The 21,151-nt window shown below is 41.3% G+C and overlaps 1 protein-coding gene across 1 annotated transcript; it reads left to right on the plus strand.

Moving 5' to 3' along the window:
- The first annotated feature begins 1,254 nt into the window (after positions 1-1,254).
- On the plus strand, positions 1,255-17,772 carry LOC120045609. The gene is made up of 5 exons (XM_038990512.1): positions 1,255-1,493; positions 14,308-14,449; positions 16,177-16,583; positions 16,724-16,952; positions 17,198-17,772. Exons 1-5 carry the CDS (start codon positions 1,386-1,388, stop codon positions 17,317-17,319), a joined length of 1,008 nt encoding a protein of 335 aa, XP_038846440.1. The 5' UTR covers positions 1,255-1,385; the 3' UTR covers positions 17,320-17,772.
- The last annotated feature ends 3,379 nt before the right edge of the window (positions 17,773-21,151 follow it).

The following is a 21,151-nucleotide window of genomic DNA, read 5'->3' on the forward strand; positions in this document are numbered from 1 at the left end:
GCCTTGGGATCCAAAAGCAAAATCAGTGCTCTAACTCCCCCTTGCAATGGTCTGGAGCAATGAAGTAGTGACGCAGGGTACCGTACTAAACCACAAATTATCTCTAAGTCCCGCCACATAATCGCAAAACTTTTAGTTGAGCAACCACTGTACCTTTGCCTCGATTCGGCAGTCTCGTCCAGATCATCATGGCATTTGTAGTTCTTTATGATAGCCACATCAGCAGCTAATTAGCATTCCATTTTGGGGGGGTTAAATATAGGTGAATATATTTATAAAAGTCATCTTGTCCTAGAGAGATTTACAGTGTTATCAAAACGTCACGCCTCCTCGAAACACAGCCCTTATGTGTTTCTAAATTCCCTATGGGAAAAATGTATGGTGGAAAAACGATTGGAACCATTTCCCTGTTTGACCGCTAGGTTTTATGGGTATTATACTACTGTGGTAGTCTATCCTTGAGAGCTAGGCCAGACCATCTGGCTACAATGTACTGTATCTGTCACTGGCTGGCGCCTGGGGTTTACAGTGTGAACTGCATGTTCACGTGAGCATGCTGTAGAGCAGTTGTAGTGAAGCTGTTGGTTATAAATTATAACCCAGCAGGTGATAGTACATCTTGTTAAGATTAATACAACTTGTGTACACACAAGGGCTTTTATATTAAACAGCAGCACATTTTGTCAACTGACCAGTAACCAGCCAGGCACAAAAATAGTGCATGTTAGATAACCTTAGCTAGTAGCTAGCTTATGCACACAGCATCATCACAGGTTAGTGCACAAGATGCTGTTCTGTCCTCCACAACATAACTTAGAATTGACAACGTCAAATTAATGGGTGAAAGGACTTATTACAACTGTATCACATACCAATCATACTGGGGTTGTACAGTATGTCTTCTGGTTTTAAGGTGAAGAATTTCATGGCATACAACTGCTGGGGATCTCCATTATTTACATTTGGCAAGTCTCGAGGACTGAGGAATAGAGTCCTACTTGTTTCCATATTATTGTTATCAATTAGTACCTGGCAGTGTCCAAAAAAGCCATTGAGCAGTTTCATATTGCAAAATATACATTGTACCAGACATAATCATACTACGAATGTATACTACAAACAGCACCATTGCAGAGAGAAAATGAATACAGTCAAAGACAGTACATTTGAGAAACTCTTTGATATAGTATTGCACGTGACGTCATACCGGAAACTATCGCTTTAAACACCGGACATATTATTTTTTACAGCGTGCTTGCTTTCACTTTCAATGTTTTGATAACGTCCGTTGTTGACAGCAAATACGCGACTATTGCATTTGGAAACGGATACATTACCATTTAAGGAATATAACTTCAAGTCACATTAGATATTCGTGTGATAATATGCAAGAAATGCCGGAATCACAGCCGTCTAAATGTGAGGTGGAGCGGAATCACGAATGCATGATCCTACAACAAAGAATAGAGACGGCTAGCATTGGCAATAATAGAGTAAGACTGTTTTCCCTCAGTACTTCAAGTAATTTCACAATCTAGCTTGCTCGTTAGTGTGTTTGGTCACATTTGGAAACAGCTTACTACATATGGCGTGTTCATCATAGAGATCCTAAATGATTCTAATACCTATGCTAATAGTGTTCATTCAGTGTCTACTGCAGGTGGCCAGCTTCATATCTGTTAATCCACCACCTCGCTTTTGTTATGATGGACCAATCACACACTTGCGGTCATCTGTCTATGTACTGTACAAAGAGTAATACTAAATGGGATGCCTAGTGATGCCGTCTTCAATGTAATCAATGTAATCTATTCTATTCAGCTAGCCATAGTCGCGTACGCCCGCAGCATCTAGTGGGCCGCTGACAATAAAACAACAACAACAAAAACATATTTTTTAGGAATTCGATTAGTAATGTAAGCGAACAATTTTTAGGTTGGTAAATTAATCTAACCAGCTATCTAAATGTGTAGTAATCATGGCCGAATACCGAGCGAGCGCGCAGCGCACTTGCCTAGAGGCCCTGTCACTTTAATAACTCTACCTACAACTACATCTACACATCACCTCGATGCCGGTGCCCCGGCACATTGACTCTTTCCCGGCACCCCCTGTATTTAGCATCGCTATTGTTATTTACTGCTGCTCTTTAATTATTTGTTATTATTCTCTCTTACTTTTTTGGGGGGGGGGGTTCTTAAAACTACATTGTTGTTTTTAAGGGCTTGTAAGTAAGAATTTCACTGTAAGGTCTACACCTGTTGTATTCGGCGCGTGTGACAAATACAAATTGAATTGATTGATTTTGTTAGTCATTCTCTCGCTCTGCCCAATGGCAAAATGAAAAGCTTTCATCAAACCACACAACTCAAGTTTGAATTCATATCAGTTGTGTCAGTGGCTGTGTTCGAGAGGATCAACCCGTAATGTATCATTGGTCAATTCTGACTGACTGACCTACAAATAATAATGAGTAGTTATTTGTAGTGTAAGGTGATTTGTAGATCAGTCAGTCGGCAGTGTCGCCTGCACAACTTCAAGTGTGCTTGCTCTAGTTCCTCAACGGCACAGCTAGAAAAGCAACAACAAAAAACGTAGTTGAAGACTGTTCTTTGAGTCATAAGTGCATTGAAGTTACTTAGGAACTGTGCACACTTTGGAGAGGTGTGTGGCCATGTGGAAACACCAGTTAGACCTCTCACTCAAACCCTTGTAATTTTTTTGTCTTATGTTGCACGCCTAGTTTTCAGAGAATATTCTTATCATGTTACTGAATGTTTCCAGAGTATTTTGTTATCAGCAAATGCGGCAAAAGTACAGTAAATGTAAAATGCACATAAAATCAATTGTGTAATGTTTGGATTCAGTCTTGTCAGGTGAACTGTTCTGTCATCATAATTTTCTATTTTAATTGCTACTATCGTTATGCATATGCTTTCTATATTTCTTCTGTAAGAAGCATTTCAATGTAGCCCTATCCTTATAGGCCAATTTCCACGAGTGTAAGGGGTTAATAATTAATGATCTGCTTAACGTGGCCTCTTCCACTCTGGTCTTATTTCTGTTGTGGATTGGGTTTCTTTGTGCCAAACCAGCGTGTGTATTAAATACATGGAATTGGCTTGTGATGATACAGATTACGTGTAATGAATCCTGCACACAATATGCTTTTTAAAAAAAAATAGACGTTTTTTTCAGGAATAACATTTGATGTGTATAACGTTGTTTGGTGGAATATAGTTAAAATTAGAGTGATTGCCCATTATTCTGCACCTTTGGATAGTTGTATTTCCAATATTGATCATCACATTTTAGTGACTGCAAAGAGAATGTATTGATCTACTGGGTTTTGAAAATACAGACTAACTTTCTGTCTTGTCTGCTTGGACTCAGGGTTGCGTTAATCTTTTTGCAGGCAGTCAGGTTCTTTTGACGAATGTATTTATGTTTTGGGAAGGCAACTAATCTACATTTTTTTTAAATGCATTTACTGTTTTGCAAAAGGCCACAGAGATCTGTGTCTTGTGGTCTCTGATTTGAATATCAACATCGTTCCAAAAAATGCTTGAGAAAAACTGTAAAAGGCTCACAAAATAGAAATTCAACTTTTGATGTGCGTGTCTATAGAACCCCTTGGGGAGAGTGTATACGCCAAAGATAGGACTTTGGGGTATACATATTGTCATGCTGGAGATATAACGAAAATACGAAGCATTATGGATGTTAGATGAAAAAACAAGCTTTTTGGGGAGACTGAACATATTAGCGAAAGCCTGTGAGTTTGTAAGTCTTAGGGAGTGAACGTTACTTATAATAGGGGTTACATGGAGAAAATCGGACCTCTCTGAAATGAAAATAGATTGCCCTCCCTTAAGCAAAATGTATTTGACCTAAACTCTCCCTGAACGCTTGAAGAAGAAAAGAAAAAGATCCTCCCCTATACCCAAAATATTAATCAAAACAAAGTGGATAGCAGATAACATGTCTAGCTGTTCTTCATCCTGTAAGCATTGAATGGTAACGTGGGACTGTTGATAGCGCACAGGGCTGCGGGCCTGAAGGTTGTGGGTTCGTAAGGGTTGGAAAGATCTCCTTTATAGTAAAAGCTTTGCATGAATCTGTCATCGTATTTGCAAGTCCCAGGAAAAAAATGGCATTTTGTATAGATTTTATGCAAATCTCATAATTGTACATATTAGCTGAATCCCTTTTTAATACAACACTAATTCCCGGAATTACAGGCTAAGAATGGACAGATAGTTCATTTTATCATATTTCTCCAATGCCAAATTAGTGTATCTTGTTTGCAACGAAATTGTCCCTGTTTGCAAATAATTAAATCTGAGACGTCATTAGGAATCTGAGCATGGTACTGTACTTTCAAAAGTTAGGCCTACCTTTCCACCCCAGACATAGTGGACCTAACTACGTAGAAATGTTTTAGTTTTAACTGCTGGCTACTCTTCGTCTTTGGCTTAACCCAACAAGAGAAGGTCACAAGTGGTTCCCTAAAAGCTGTCTGGGTTTAAACATCTTCTAAAAGTGAATAGCTTAATACATTGATAGTGACAGAATTAGATTACTTCCCAAGCAAAGTCGGCCTCTGAATGGCAAAGAAACTAAACAATGATATCCTCATATGCATCGGAGTGACGTCTTTCCCGGATATTTTAAAGCGTGTTTCTAGCATAAAGCATTGCGGACCAAAGCACTGTTATAGATCACTTTTATATAATTGTATCCGTTTTTTATTTTCTTCTCAATCTTAAGCTAACAAGAGGTAGGCCTGTTCTTTTTTGCCGTTTTCTTCAATAAAAGTTAGGCCTATGGCATAACCTCTCATACCCCCTCGATTTGAGTATTGGTTTTAATTTAACAGCCTACGTCTGTGTCCGTGAAGGGCTATTTAAAGAGTGGGTGGAGGAATTGACCGGCAAAAATCTATGGCTATAGCAGCCTATAGCCTAATTTCGTCTGTCAAACAGTTAGTTGTACCTCTTATTTCTTAAATGGGAAGAAATAGGCTCCAACACAAAGCCCTCTTGTTGTTAGTAAAGACCGTTTTTAAATGAATTATGCCTACTCGAATTTGCCTACTTTCAGCACCAGGAGCTGTCCATTTCCAATTGATTGTGCCGCGGCTGCTGCTGCTTCAAGTTTCAGCACAACAATGTAAATTACTCGAATCTGGCTTATTGTGAGGTCAATAACTCTGAAAAGTACATCATGGGCAAGAAACATATTGTTTTTAATAAATTCAAATATAGTAGCAGCAAGCTATCAAAGTCATCTTCATGCTCTCTTTCTCAAACTGAACAGAACATAGCATGATAGTGCATTTTTGGGTCTAGGCCTAATCAAATATATTTTCAGAAGAAACCTTTCACTCTCCTCCTGAACTGACATTGTAGCCCTACACAGCACAGCCATTGGTTAAGCAGCTCACACAGAAGTTTTTGATCACCAAAAGCAGAGCAGGCTGGGGCTCAGGGTTGGAATATCCATTGCAGTGTGTAATGCAGCCTAGTTTAATTTAAACCATCCTAGCACCAATCTTAGAAATACAACTTTGCTCTGTGCTTCTCTGAGCATGCACTTCGTAGCCTATAGGCTAGGGGTCATTTGATTGAGACCACACTAGATAGCCTATAGGTGCAATGGAGAATCAGAGATGAGGGGCGGCATTGGGCATACATCAATATATAGCCTAATAAGCAACTAATTCTAAAACATTTAATCAATGACAAATTACATAACTCTCCCCTGGACTAGATTTAAAAAAAATACTAAACCCTCCCCTTGACTGAAATTGAAAAAGCATGACCCTCTGCCCTTTTCCTCCAGGTAACCATTCTGTAAACTTTGATAAGCCCCTTAGGTCAAAACATGAACAGCCATTTCGAAGGAATGGCCTGGCTAAGCACAAAAACAATAATTTAAACTTTTTTGTAATTTCCATTTTTACTTATGTAAATGTGATATTTCAGTTTTGTGTTTTTAATACATTTGCAAAAATTTAATAATAATAATAATAACAATGTTTTTGCTTTGTCATTATGGGGTGTGTAGATTGAGGAGGGGAAAAAAACAATATAATCCATTTCAGAATAAGGCTGTAATGTAACAAAATGTTGAAAAAGTCAAAGGGTCTGAATACTTTCTGAATGCACTGTATATGTATGTGTATATACTTTATATAGAAAAGTATGTGTACACCCCTTGAAATTAATGTATTCGACTATTTCAGCCACACCCATTGCTGACAGATGTATACAATCGAGCACACAGCCATGCAATCTCCATACAAACATTGGGAGTAGAATGGCCTTACTGAAGAGCTCAGTGACTTTAAACGTGTCACCATCATAGGAAGCCACCTTTCTAACAAGCAAGTTCGTCAAATTTCTGCCCTGCCCCAGTCAACTGTAAGGGCTGTTATTGTGAAGTGGAAATGTCTAGGCGCAACAATGACTCAGCCGCAGAGTGGTAGGCCACACAAGCTCACAGAATGGGACCGCCAAGTGCTGAGGCACGCAGCGTGTACAAATTGTCCTATTTTGCAACACTGACTACCGAGTTCCAAACTGCCTCTGGAAGCAACGTCAGCACAAGAACTTTCTTTTGGAGCTACATGAAATGGTTTTCCATGGCCGCGCAAACTCCTAAGATCACCATGTGCAATGCCCAGCGTTGGCTGGAGTGGTGTAAAGCTCACCGCCTTTGGACTCTGGAGCATTGGAAACGCCTTCTCTGGTGTGATGAATCACGCTTCACCATCTGGCAGTCCGACGGACAAATATGGATTTGGCAGATGCCAGGAGAACGCTACCTGCCCCAATGTATGGTACCAATTGTAAAGTTTGGTGCAGGAGGAATAATTGTCTGGGGCTGTTTTTCATGGTTCGGGCTATGGCCCTTCGTTCCAGTGAAGGGAACTCTTAACACTACAGCATACTGTACAATTACATTGTAAACAATTCTGTGCTTCTAACTTTGTGGCAACAGTTTGGGGAAGGCCCTTTCCTGTTTCAGCATGACAATGCCCCCGTGCACAAGGCGAGGTCCATAAAGAAATAGTTTGTCGAGATTACTGTGGAAGAACTTGACTGGCCTGCACAGAGCCCTGACCTCAACCCCATTGAACACCTTTGGGATAAATTGGAACGCTGTCTGCGAGCCAGGCCTAATCGCCCTACATCAGTGCCTGACCTCACTAAGGCTCTTCTTGCTGATTGGAAGCAAGTTCCCGTAGCAATGTTCCAACATCTAGTGGAATGCCTTCCCAGAAGAGTGGAGGCTGTTGTCACAGCAAAGGGGGGACCAAGTCCATATTAATGCCCATAATTTTGGAATGAGATGTTACACAAGCAGGTGCCACATACTTTTGGCCATGAAGTGTATACAGTGCATTCGGAAAGTATTCAGGCCCCTTGACTTTTTCCACATTTTGTTACGTTACAGCGTTATTCTACATCGTAATAAATGGTTTTATTTCCTCATTAATCTACATACAATTCCCCAGAATGACAAAGCAAAAACAGATTTTTTATATATTTTACAAAAATAATACTACAAAAACTGAAATATCACATTTACATTCACTACCGGTCAAAAGTTTTAAAATACCTACTCATTCAAGGGTTTTTCTTTATTTTACTATTTTCTACATTGTAGAATAATAGTGAAGACATAAAAACTATGAAATAACACATATGGAATCATGTAGTAACCAAAAAAGTGTTAAACAAACCAACATCTATTTTATATTTGAGATTCTTCAAATAGCCACCCTTTGCCTTGATGACAGCTTTGCACACTCTTGGCATTCTCTCAACCAGCTTCACCTGGAATTCTTTTCCAACAGTCTTGAAGGATTTCCCATATATGTTGAGCACTTGTTGGCTGCTTTTTCGTCACTCTGCGGTCCAACTCATCCCAAACCATCTGAATTGGTTTGAGTTTGGGTGATTGTCAAGGCCAGGTCTGATGCAGCACTCCATCACTCTCCTTCTTGGTCAAATAGCCCTTACACAGCCTGAAGGTGTGTTGGGTCATTGCCCTGTTGACAAACAAATGAAAGTCCCACTAAGTGCAAACCAGATGGGATGGCGTATCGCTGCAGAATGCTGAGGTAGCCATGCTGGTTAAGTGTGCCTTGAATTCTAAATAAATCACAGACAGTGTCACCAGCAAGGCACCAGCACACCTCCTCCTCCATGCTTCACGGTGTGTACCACACATGTGGAAATCATCCGTTCACCTACGCTGCATCTCACAAAGACAGGCGGTTGGAACCAAATATATCAAATTTGGGCCAAGCAAGTCTCTTCTTCTTATTGATGTCCTTTAGTAGTGGTTTCTTTGCAGCAATTCGACCAAGAAGGCCTGATTCACGCAGTCTCCTCTGAACAGTTGATGTTGAGATGTGTCAGTTACTTGAACTCTGTGAACCATTTATTTAGGCTGCAATTTCTGAGGTGCAGTTAACTCTAATGAACTTATCCTCTGCAATAGAGGTAACTCTGGGTCTTCCTTTCCTGTGGCGGTCCTCATAAGAACCAGTTTCATCATAGCGCTTGATGCTATTTGCGACTGCACTTGAAGAAACTTTCAAAAGTTCTTGAAATGTTCTGGATTGACTTACTTTCATGTCTTAAAGTAATGATGGACTGTCACTTCTCTTTGATAATTTGAGCTGTTCTTGCCATAATAAGGACTTGGTATTTTTCCAAATAGGGTATATCTTCTGTATACCAAGCCTACCTTGTCACAACACAACTGATTGGCTCAAACACATTAAAAGGAAAGAAATTCCACAAATTAACTTTTACAAGGCACACCTGTTAATTGAAATGCATTCCAGGTGACTACCTCATGAAGCTGGTTCAGAGAATGCCAAGAGTGTGTGACGCTGTCATCACGGTAAAGGGTGGCTACTTTGAAGAATCTCAAATATAACATATATTTTGATTTGTTTAACACTTTTTTGGTTACTACATGATTCCATATGTGTTCTCATAGTTTTGATGTCTTCACAATTATTCTACAATGTAAAATATAGTAAAAATAAAGAAAACTTTTGACTGGTACTATTTAGTGGCAAGAAAAAGTGATCTTATCTTCATCTAGGTCACAACAATAGACAAACTCAGTCTCCTTAAACTAAAAACACACAAATAATTATACGTTTTCATGTCTTTATTGAACACACCATGTAACCATTCACAGTGCAGGGTGGGGAAGGTATGTGAACCCTTGGATTTAATAACTGGTTGACCCTCCTTTGGCAGCAATAACCTCAACCAAACGTGTTCTGTAGTTGCGGATCAGACCTGCACAACGGTCAGGAGGAATTTTAGACCATTCCTCTATACAAAACTGTTTCAGTTCAGCAATATTCTTAGGATGTCTGGTGTGAACTGCTCTCTTGAGGTCATGCCACAGCACCTCAATCGGGTTGAGGTCAGGACTCTGACTGGGCCCCTCCAGAAGGTGTATTTTCTTCTGTTGAAGCCATTCTGTTGTTGATTTACTTCTGTGTTTTGGGTCGTTGTCCTGTTGCATCACCAAACTTCTGTTCAGCTTCAATTGGCAGACAGATAGCCTAACATTCTCCTGAAAAATGTCTTGATAAACTTGGGAATTAATTTTTCCATCGATGATAGCAAGCTGTCCAGGCCCTGAGGCCAGACAGGAGTGAGGATTTTGGCTTTCAGTCTGATTGGGACTGGATAGGAAAATAGCCTAGGCTTTGGGATAGGAGAAGATATAATTTCCCCTAATGCTTCTGATTTGTTAACAGACTGTATCTGTGACAGAGATGCACACAACGTAGTGGATTGTGCATAGGCCCATCAATCAAATTGATTTATAAAGTGCATTTTCATCAGCCGATGTCACAAAGTGCTATACAGAAACCCAGCCTAAAACCCCAAACAGCAAGCAATGCAGATTTAGAAGCACGGTGGCTAGGAAAAACTCCCTAGAAAGGCAGGAACCTAGGAAGAAACCTAGAGAGGAACCAGGCTATGAGGGGTGGCCAGTTCTCTTCTGGCTGTGCCGGGTAGAGATTATAACAGTACATGCCCAAGATGTTCAAACGTTCATAGATGACCAGCAGGGTCAAGTAATAATAATCACAGTGGTTGTAGAGGGTGCAACAGGTCACCACCTCAGGAGTAAATGTCAGTTGGCTATCAAATTTGTGACTGTCTGAAGAGTCTCACAATGACAGCTCAAATGGTCACATGTTCTTTTATAGGCTATACTGTAGGGGTTTCCTGTAGGGTTCATTAACTGCGTTCAGGGAGCGTGTGCAATCCGGCAGTGACAATTATTAGAATTTTTGGCGACTTTGTTTGAAGTAAATATGCTACGCTAAAGGCTTCCACGCGGCAACCTGCTTGGATAATGCTCCATTTTGTTTTATGCTATTCTGCCGCTGTGCGTGTTGTGTATTTTGTGGAATTGCATTGTGGCCGACGTTGGTGAACATTTTGGTCATGTGTGTCTCGTCATTACATTTTTCGGGAAATGTGTTGATGTGAATCCGTATAACGTACAATAAATGATTATCCATCGTAAAGATAAAGGATACTGACAATGAAAAGAGAGCAACCGATTTATAGACCATGATGAAAGTTAGCTTGACAGAGAAAGTTTCAAGATGATCTGATGTAAGACGGATGTTACATTGCATGTGACAAAATGGCGCCCAACATGGAGTGGTCTCTCGTGGGGGAATAGGTCAAAGGGGGGTGAATGTTGTGAAACTAGCCTATGTAGTGAAGCTGTGGAGTTAGCCTACGGTACATTCTTACTGTGCCTCGGTTACACTCGCCCCCTCTAAACTCGCTCCATAGCAACCCCAGCCGTTGAGATGTGCCCAACTGCGGATCCGTGTCACGGCAGCAGTGATCTAACTTAGCAGTATTAGCTTCCTCCCTCTCTGAGTACAACTCAGGGTAAACTGTCCGTACCACGTCTTGGACCTGGGGCCCTCTGCCTAGCCAGCACACGTCACCGCCCACCTGACAATATACGAACCAGTTAAGCTATTCAAAAGCAACATTGGAGATATTTCAAGTGGAGTGAGCTTATGGCACTTTCTTACCTCCGTTACACTACAAACATCTTTAAAAACATCTACAAACATCTTTAAAAACATCTACAAACATCTTTAAAAACATCTACAAACATCTTTAAAAACATCTACAAACATCTTTAAAAACATCTACACACATCTTTAAAAACACCTACAAACATCTTTAAAAACACCTACAAACATCTTTAAAAACCTCTACAAACATCTTTAAAAACCTCTACAAACATCTTTAAAAACCTCTACAAACATCTTTAAAAACATCTTTAGAGTCCAATCTCAGGTGAAGAAGCCTCTTATTCACAAAGCCATCTCCCTATAAGGGACAACTGTTTGGGCAAGGTATTTAATAGCTATGAATCATAATCGCGACCTTAATCACAGCGTTCTTCAATTGGTTGTTCAGAACAGCACCGTTTCTGTTGAATCAAATGTTTCACACCAACCATTGTGTCCTGCTGAACGCGGCCCAGGTTTGACACTCTTTTAGAGATATCTGCTGATAATCAGACTGGTGATATCAACTAATATATTTACATATGTGTACACATCGTTATGTTAGAAAATAATTGAATAGAATAATAATTCATTTAATCAATGTCCTTTTGTTGAAGGCTGCTCACTCATTCCCATATTAGTCCATGTAGGCTAACTGCAAACCATATGCCTATTTTTGTTCATCCAGGTAGGAAGTGCTTGAAACGGGCTTGATCCAATGAAAGTCACCACAGATGATTGTAGTGTCAGCTTTATTCTGTATTCTCCACCTATAGAAATTGTATCAAAAATGTAAGATTGGAGAAAAAAAAGGATTGCCTTTTTTGAAGCAGTGCGTTGTAGAAATGTTTGTTGTGTACACTAATAAATGCAAGGACCTGTTAAATCCCAGGAACCGGTAAATTATGTAAACTTCATTAATATTCAAATTGAAAATGCATCAACGTAATGTTTTCTGCATCTCTTCAAATATGATGTGACATATAACAACCCAACTTGCACGGTAAAATGATTGACTAAACACGATTCAATTTGCATATTAATGAGTGCGATGACAGATTATAATATTTGGTCTTTTTTTCCCTTCAGGGAACGTCTATAATCTCCAGCATTTTATTTTCCTGAAATAGTGAAAAAAACAAATAGATAACTTTAAGAACAATGAAACTTAATTTTAATAAAATGTTCATAAAAGCCTTTGTAGTGACATTTTAGTTTCTGTGTGAGGGGAATTTTTTCTATATAATTAAGCTCACCAATTATTTTTTTAGCCTAGCTTTTTTTGGTACATTGTTAATGTCCGTGTTTTTGAAATGCTGTTATTTATAGTGCTTGCTTCATACGTGTTTGTCATAGCCTTCTGTGAATGTCTGTCACCATTTTCTGTCAAAGGTGACACATTTAAACGTAGAAGTAGCTTTATGATACACAGAACCTTTAAGGAAAGTATTGCTTTTTAAATGTCAGACTAGCACACGTAAAATCATTGAAGCTTCACCAATTGTCTATATAAATCCACAAGAACAAGGGGAGTAGCTCAAGGCAGTGGAGAGAAAGGTGCATCATTGCGCATGAAAGGACAGTGAAGGCATGAGACACACAGCTCAAAATGCTCGCCTATTGATCTTGTTTAGGGACAATACAATTATCCTACCTAGACTAGCCTACAACACCACAATGCAATGAAAAATTGCATTATTGTTTTGAAGTGAGTACAAAATTGTACTCAAGGCTTTCAACTGCAGTGAACATGTCATTTGATTAACAGCGCAAAAGCGCTGTGATTTGAATGTTTCATTCCATTTGGGTCAGTTGTGGGGCTACTCTCGACAGTTTATAAGGTCTAGAAAGGCACAGTAGCAGGCCAGTCTGGCTGTATTTGTACTTCTGATGCTAAAATGCGCTGACTGTTGCGGATTATCATTCTCAAGTCTTTCTATAATAATGTGGCCACGTATGCTCCAGGCCCAGTTATTCCGGAAGGTTTAAGACACGCTCTGCCTCCTCTCCAATCCGAGTGCCTATTCCTCACGCACATAGAACCTAACGCTTCATTATAGCCTTAATATTTGTAATTTAACTTTTAAAATGTATTACCTTTTTATGTGTGGCATAAACACAATCACTCGCAATGTTTTAATCGGATTTTGGTCCTTCGAAAGTCTTCTGTAGGCTACCTGCGCACATTCGTCCAGTCCAATGTCATTCCAGCATCCAAACTGTGCACAGGCCATTCAATGAATGGAAAGAGACATCTGTCACAAATCACTAAAAGTTGAATGACATTTAAAGATTGTCAAGCCAAGCCTTCGGTACTGGGTACCATGTAGGGAGGGATGTATTTTCTGTTTGTCGAGATTGACATAGGCCTCGTCTATTTGATTGTGGTGTTGAAAACGCAAACCATGATGTTGAAGAGCCCAAAGTTGGTAATCGGTATGCAGTTATGCTTTGCTTATTGGTTGTATGGTGCATTGGCACAGAAACCTGTTGGTGGAAAATGTGTTACATATATTTTATAAATATAGCATCAACATATTGAACAACTGATTTCCCCCTAGCTGATCATTGTCTGCAGCCGGCCCAGATCGTAGTGTAATGAAACAGGCAGGGAGAGTTAGCTCCTCTGTGGTGGTCGGTGAACCCTCAACCGTCTGGCCCGTAACCCTGCGTGGCATCACTGTGCCACAAAAGCATACTGAAGTGACAAAGTCGATATCCACGTTTATAAACATAATACAGTTATTATTTGTGGTCGTAATCATTAATTAATTCAATGAGGGAGGAAGGTGTGCAATTTCTTTTTACAGCACTACAGGGAGGGTGATGTGATCATATTTGTTACGTTGGGGAGGGGAGGGGGGTGATTTTTTATGACACTACCAGTCATTTTCTAACTGTCCCTTATAATGGTAACCGTGGTAATTTGGCTGACCAATAACCGTCATCCAAAATTCCATTACCTTCACAGTCCTAGATTTGTGTGGTCACAAAAGAAGGTGACAGAGCCATAGATGGGAGGTGTTATAAGTGTTTGTTGCACTGAGTACAGAAACCTCTTTGTTCTGTTGTAGCCATTTAAAGACTGTTTGACGCCACAACCTAGATCACTTCAAAATAAGAGATCTAGGCAACACAACACAGTAGATGGAAAGTGTCTCTCAAAACCATTCACTCATCAGCCATCGGCGTTTCTCTTTCCTTCACAGACAATGAAGATGGAGATGGACGTATTTAACCCTTCCCACACTACAGAGCTCCAGTTCCTCAGGTCGCGTGTTCGGGAACTGGAGAAAGAGAAGGCCGAAATGGCGGCTGAAAACCAACGGCTACATAGCATGCTAGTGAAGGGTGAGGATGAGTGAAATCAAAATACAGTTGAAGTCAGAAGTTTACATACACTTAGGTTGGAGTCATTAAAACTCATTTTTCAACCACTCCACAAATGTCTTGTTAACCAACTATAGTTTTGGCAAGTCAGTTAGGACATCTACTTTGTGCATGACACAAGTAATTTTTTCAACAATTGTTTACAGACAGATTATTTCACTTATAATTTACTGTATCACAATTCCAGTGGGTCAGAAGTTTACATACACTAAGTTGACTGTGCCTTTAAACAGCTTGGAAATTTCCAGAAAATGATGTCATGGCTTTAGAAGTTTCTGATAGGCTAATTGACATAATTTGAGTCAATTGGCGGTGTATCTGCGGATGTATTTCAAGGCCTACCTTCAAACTCAGTGCCTCTTTGCTTGACATCATGGGAAAATCAGAAGAAATCATCCAAGACCTCAGAAAAATTCTTGTAGACCTCTACAAGTCTGGTTCATCCTTGGGAGCAATTTCCAAACGCCTGACGGTACCACGTTCATCTGTACAAACAATAGTACGCAAGTATAAACACCATGGGACCAATCAGCCGTCATACTGCTCAGGAAGGAGACGCGTTCTGTCTCCTAGAGATTAACGTACGTTGGTGCGAAAAGTGCAAATCAATCCCAGAACAACAGCAAAGGACCTTGTGAAGATGCTTGAGGAAACAGGTACAAAAGTATCTATATCCACAGTAAAACGAGTCCTATAGCGACATAACCTGAAAGGCCGCTCAGCAAGGAAGAAGCCACTGCTCCAAAACCTCCATAAAAAAGCCAGACTACGGTTTGCAACTGCACATGGGGACAAAGATCGTACTTCTTGGAGAAATGTCCTCTGGTCTGATGAAAGAAAAATAGAACTGTTTGGCCATAATGACCGTCGTTATGTTTGGAGGGAAAAGGGGGAGGCTCGTAAGCCGAAGAACACCGTCCCAACCGTGAAGCACGGTGGCAGCATCATGTTGTGTGGGTGCTTTGCTACAGGAGGGACTGGTGCACTTCACAAAATAGATGGCATCATGAGGAGAAAATGATGTGGATATATTGAAGCAACATCTCAAGACATCGGTCAGGTAGTTAAAGCTTGGTCGCAAATGGGTCTTCCAAATGGACAATGACCCCAAGCATACTTCCAAAGTTATGGCAAAATGGCTTAAGGACAACAAAGTCAAGGTATTGGAGTGGCCATCACAAAGCCCTGACCTCAATCCTATAGAACATTTATGGTCAGAACTGATAAAGCGTGTGCGAGCAAGGAGACCTGACTCAGTTACACCAGCTCTGTCGGGAGGAATGGGCCGAAATTCACCCAACTTATTGTGGGAAGCTTGTGGAAGGCTACCTGAAACGTTTAACTCAAGATAAACAATTTAAAGGCAATGCCAAATACTAATTGAGTGTATGTAAACTTCTGACCCACTGGGAATGTGATGAAAGAAATAAAAGCTGAAATAAATCATTCTCTCTACTATTATTCTGACATTTCACATTCTTAAAATAAAGTGGTGATCCTAACTGACCTAAGACAGGGAATTTTTACTAGGATTAAATGTAAGGAATTGTGAAAAACTGAGTTGAAATGTATTTGGCTTAGGTGTATGTAATCTTCCGACTTCATCTGTAATTGTATAATTCAACTGCTCTGAACTGATCACATTCCCTCATGCATGTTTCTTCTTTCTTTGTGGTGTCATCCCCCAGAGATCCCTGGCCTGCTGTCCACCATGTGGCAGACCTTGGGCCAAGCCAACCAGCCCCCCCACCCTGCAGTGTCCCCACAGGCGGTCTCTACGGCAACAGGGAGGGGCGAGAGCTACACGTACACACACCACCACTCCGTGTCAGGACACTTTGGCCAAGGGTTCAGTTCTCCACTCCATCATCAGCCCATGTCCAACCGCTCAGCTATGACTCAGGACAACATGAATGAAAGCATGTCCAACTTTGGACCCGAGATGGCCATCAGTGAGCACAGTGTGGACGGAGACTTGGAGCTGAGTGACATCACAGAGAACGACGACCCCCACAGCTCTCTGTGTGGCTCAGCATCCAACCTACCTGTGATGAGGACATGCTCAGAGACACACTGCGTTAATGGAACTGGCCATGTAAGGAAAAATGCTGTTCATTCCAGATAAAGACAGATTGGTAACGTAGCCGCATATCTATCCTCCTCCAATGGTTATGAAGGTCTAAATGTGTTTTTAATTCTGATCACATTTGCTCTCTCTCCCTATTGGTTGTGCAGGTAAACCAGGTGGAGGTATACCCGGGTTCCGGTGTCTTCTGTGAAATGCGGTCCTGGCATGCAGCCAATCAGACGCAGTCTCCCACGGCGATGGCGCGCACCCTGTTGCTGGGCGTGTTCGACATGGACACCCTGCTTAACAGCAACCTGCGAGGGGGGAGGAGCCGCAGACCAACGTTCCCCAACCACCGCACCGCCCTGGACCCACACAAGCTCAACGCCATCTATAGTACGTGTGTTATTGACACATTCCCTGATCAACAGCCTTACCAACAACCTTCAACCACCTTTCATTGTAATTTTCTCCCAAGTTCACTTGATCATTCATCGATAAGTGAAAACAACACACTCACTTTCTCGATCATTAGAGAGATATCTAACTGGTACAGTTAAAGTAAAACATGGCTGTTCCTCACTCCTGCGTTGTCCTCCCTCCTCCAATTGTTGTTGTGCTGTCACTCTCTCCCTCCGCAGATGCCACGCTGGCCCGCTTCCCATTGGCCAGGAAGGGGCAAATTGGCACCGGCATCAACTCCAAGCTGTCTGAGATCCGGTTCCGATCCAGGAGAGCCAACCGGGACCCCAGTTATCTATGAAGGACTGTTCCTGCCCAAACGCAAAGTTTTATTCAGTCAACATTTTTGTTCTAGTTTTTTGTTTTTTTATCACATTAACTGTGTCAGTGTATCAGTGCATGTGCCTGCCGAATGTCTTGCCTATGAATTTTTCCACTTTGGCTTCAGCTAGAGATACTGTGGAAGAGAATAGCAAAATTACTCAAAAGACAGCCTCATGACAGAGGAAGGATTCAAGACCAGTGGAAAAAGGTACAAAAGAACTGGCTTTGATGGTTATATCCACCCTCTGTCACCGGCCAACCATTAGCAAACCACACGGGAACAGCCCCCGGGGTATTCTCTCTGACTGATAGAGATGCATAGATCCAGGACTGCTGACCCATGTGTGATCAACCAGTGGAGGAACGGAGGCTTCAGTCATGTCTCACCAGACAGACGCCTCTCTGTCGTTGACCTCTACCCACTTAGACAGAGGAGGCGGGGTGGGGGGGGGGGGGGGGGGGGGTTTGGAGGGGGTCCAAATGATATTTCTCCATTGATTTCTCTGATCCTAGGCATTAAGCTAACTCCAAAAGCTCCATTACCACTCCATGGTCCCCTCCTTAACCTCTTCTTCCCCCTGAGATAAGCATCATGCCTAATGGACCCCAGGTACTCTGAGCCTCCAGGAGGATGACGGCATGAATTAATTCATCTTAAAGGACTTAAACAGTGTGTGACTCCCCCCAAGTTCACTATCTCCACAGGGCCCACATGAAGAGAATAGGACTGGAGATTTGGCTTGATGCAGATATTACATATTGGAGAAGATGTAACCGTTGGTAATGAGGAACGGTCAAGTTTGTTCTTTTATATCCGGTCATGTCTGACCATTGAATATGGTGCATTAAAAGACTGCAGTTTGTCATTGTCCTTCATATGTTGTGTACCTCTAGTCATCTATGGAAAGATTTGGTATTTACGCATTAACCACTTGCTTAAAAGCTACTTAGGCTGCGTTCACACAGGCAGTCCAATTCTTTTTTCCATTAATTTTTACCAATCACATCAGATATTTTTCAGAGCTCATCTGATTGGTCAAAAGACTTAATTAGTTAAATAAATATCATTGGGCTGCCTGTCTAAACGCAGCCTTAGTTTTGGGCAGATGCATCACATCAAATAGGACATTTACTCCTGAAATAAAATGACACAAAAAGAGGATCATAGGCAGTAATTACAATTAGCCACTTGCCATTGATGAATTGAAATATCCACTGAAGTAGCCATGTGACCATTTTCAGAGACCATTTTCAGATGCATTACTCTTAGGCTCTTTGGCTGTGTATAAACAGGCAGCCCAATTCTGATCTTTTTTTCACTAATTGGTATTTTGACCAATCAGATCAGATTTTGATCAGATCAGATCGCAGCTTTTGATCCTCAGGAGCCCCTGAGCTCAATTCAAGTTGAAATTGCATCCATTAATTGAAAATAGCCAATTTATACTTTTCATGAGAACTTTTCAATGAATTCATTTAATATCTCCATCCTAAATCCCTAACCCTAATCCAGTACTGCAGTCCCTCTCCCTAGCCATGTTCCTACCATTCCTTCATCCGAGATTACCTGTAAAGCATCTCATGTCTTTATTCACAGACAACAACACTGGGGATTTAACAGCCCCTCGTGGGCATTTGTCCTGAACCCCATTCCACCCACTGACAGCATGATAACCCCTATCCTGTTTATTGTGGCCTTTTTATTCTGTCTCGATACAAATTCAATAAAGCTGCATTCCATTCAGCTCCAAGATGTGATGTGAACTTCTGATAGTAAAGATAACCTGAGCTGTCTCCAAAATTCATCCTTGCTTCTAAAATGCCACAGAGCGCTATTAAACCAGGCATCGACTCATTTGACCCCTCCTCCTTGGCCCAATTAATAATTTAATGACTTATTTTGTTTTTCTTTCTCTCTGTCTGTGCAGCAGCCAGTACTCTCGCCTGGCCTCCCAGTTGAGGGGAGTAGGTGGTTTCAAAAAAGAGACAAAACAATCAAAGCGCCCCTGACAGCGTGTCTCGTCTTGGTCCCTGGCTATGAAATCAATATGGGTTTCTGATGTTTTCATTTATCTGCCGAGAAACAAGACGTGTCCACCGGTCAAAGGGCGGCCGCACAGCGAGACGGGAGACATCATCAATAATCCCAGAATGTCAGGGAAAGGTGAAATAATAAGAAGGAGAGGAAATAATGCAGCCCCTCCTGTGAAAGATATAGGGAACAGACAGACCCATACAGTGAGATGTTTACTGGCTAGGTTCTGAGAAGTAGACGTCACTGTATCAGATAGAGACAGGAAGATACACAGTATGAAACTCACTGGCACTGAATAGGCTGTGCAGCAGGTACAGCCAGAAAGAGAGCCGAGTTCCTCTCTAGGTCTCTTCCTTCTAGGGATTTGTGCTTGCCAATGTGCCTCTGGTTTGCTTTTGCTTGCTCTTTAGGGTTAAGGAAGGCAGAGTTAATACTATTAAGGTAATCCCATAGAATAACATATTGAACATAGAATTTTAGGATCTCTTAACTTAATAGAGATCCTATAATTCGATGTTCAATATGATACTATATGGGTTTACTTTTAAAAGCACTTTGTGACAACTGCTGATATACAAAAGGTGTTACGGATTCCCCTGCCTGTGAGTCTCATCACTTCACGCAGCTCACTCCATCCATCCCCCAACGGTGCCAGAGAAACTAGGGGGTCCCCAAACTGGGTCCCCAAATTCCCAGCAACCTCTGTGACCAGGCCACTGATAGGTTGCTAGGGTCAGGTGGTTGCTAGCGGGCGGACAGCCTGACATGTCTGATGGAGTGCGTGGACAGAAGTGAGTTGATGTTACTATTGTAACTTGTGTGTTTACTGTTTACAGTTACAATCTGTCTATTGTTAATTGTTCATAGTAGTTGTGCTATGTGCTATACAGTCCTTTGCTTATGCTACTGACATATCAATTTATACAGACCATATTATTGCTCTTGTGCTATCATATCTGATTACCCGTTCATTGTCATGCAAGTTTATTATGTACAGTATATTCATTCATCTCTCTCTTTGTACAGAACCACATCCATCTCATTATGTCCTCTGGAAATAAAGTTCCATCTTATGTCTAACTCTCTATGAGGTTGCCTTATTCCTCTGACCAGGATAGGTGTCAGCCCAACTGGAGAGCCGCTCTGTTTCAAAGGGGCTTTATAAATACATTTGATTGATTGAATTTGATTGTCTACTTGGCATGGCAAAAAGGTCTCTCTCGAGGGTTTCTTGAGGGTCTTGCAAAGTTTTACAGCAGACTATGGCATATTTTCAACAAATCCACCATGCTGATCCCTTGAATGGACTCACTGGACAGACATTTTGTACTTTGCGTGAATCGTTGCACCTCCAATAAGTATGATATGTTACATTTGGTGTGGTTACGAAAGACAGAAGGTTACTTAAGACAGAAACGATGGGAGGGAGGCTAGTCGGGGAGGATGGGCGAGCGTATACCACCACCATCTAGCAATCCAAAGGTTGCATGTTTGATGCGCATCGGGGACAACTGGAGCATTTTAGCTAACTCTTCCCCGAACCTTTATTATAACCTTAACCCAATTCATCTAACCTTTTACGAGAATTCTCCTAACCTTTGTCTTTTTAGTTCTCCTAATCTTTTACGTACATCATCCTAACCTTTGACGTTAGTTTTCCTAACCACCACGTGAATTCTCCCCTTAAATCTCCTTTGGTGATGTGACGCAACAAGCAACCAGGTCTCCGAGAAAGACGTATAATACTATACGTCACTCAAACCTCCAGGTCACC

Source organism: Salvelinus namaycush, chromosome 4 (assembly GCF_016432855.1).
Source record: "Salvelinus namaycush isolate Seneca chromosome 4, SaNama_1.0, whole genome shotgun sequence".
NCBI lineage: Eukaryota > Metazoa > Chordata > Actinopteri > Salmoniformes > Salmonidae > Salvelinus > Salvelinus namaycush.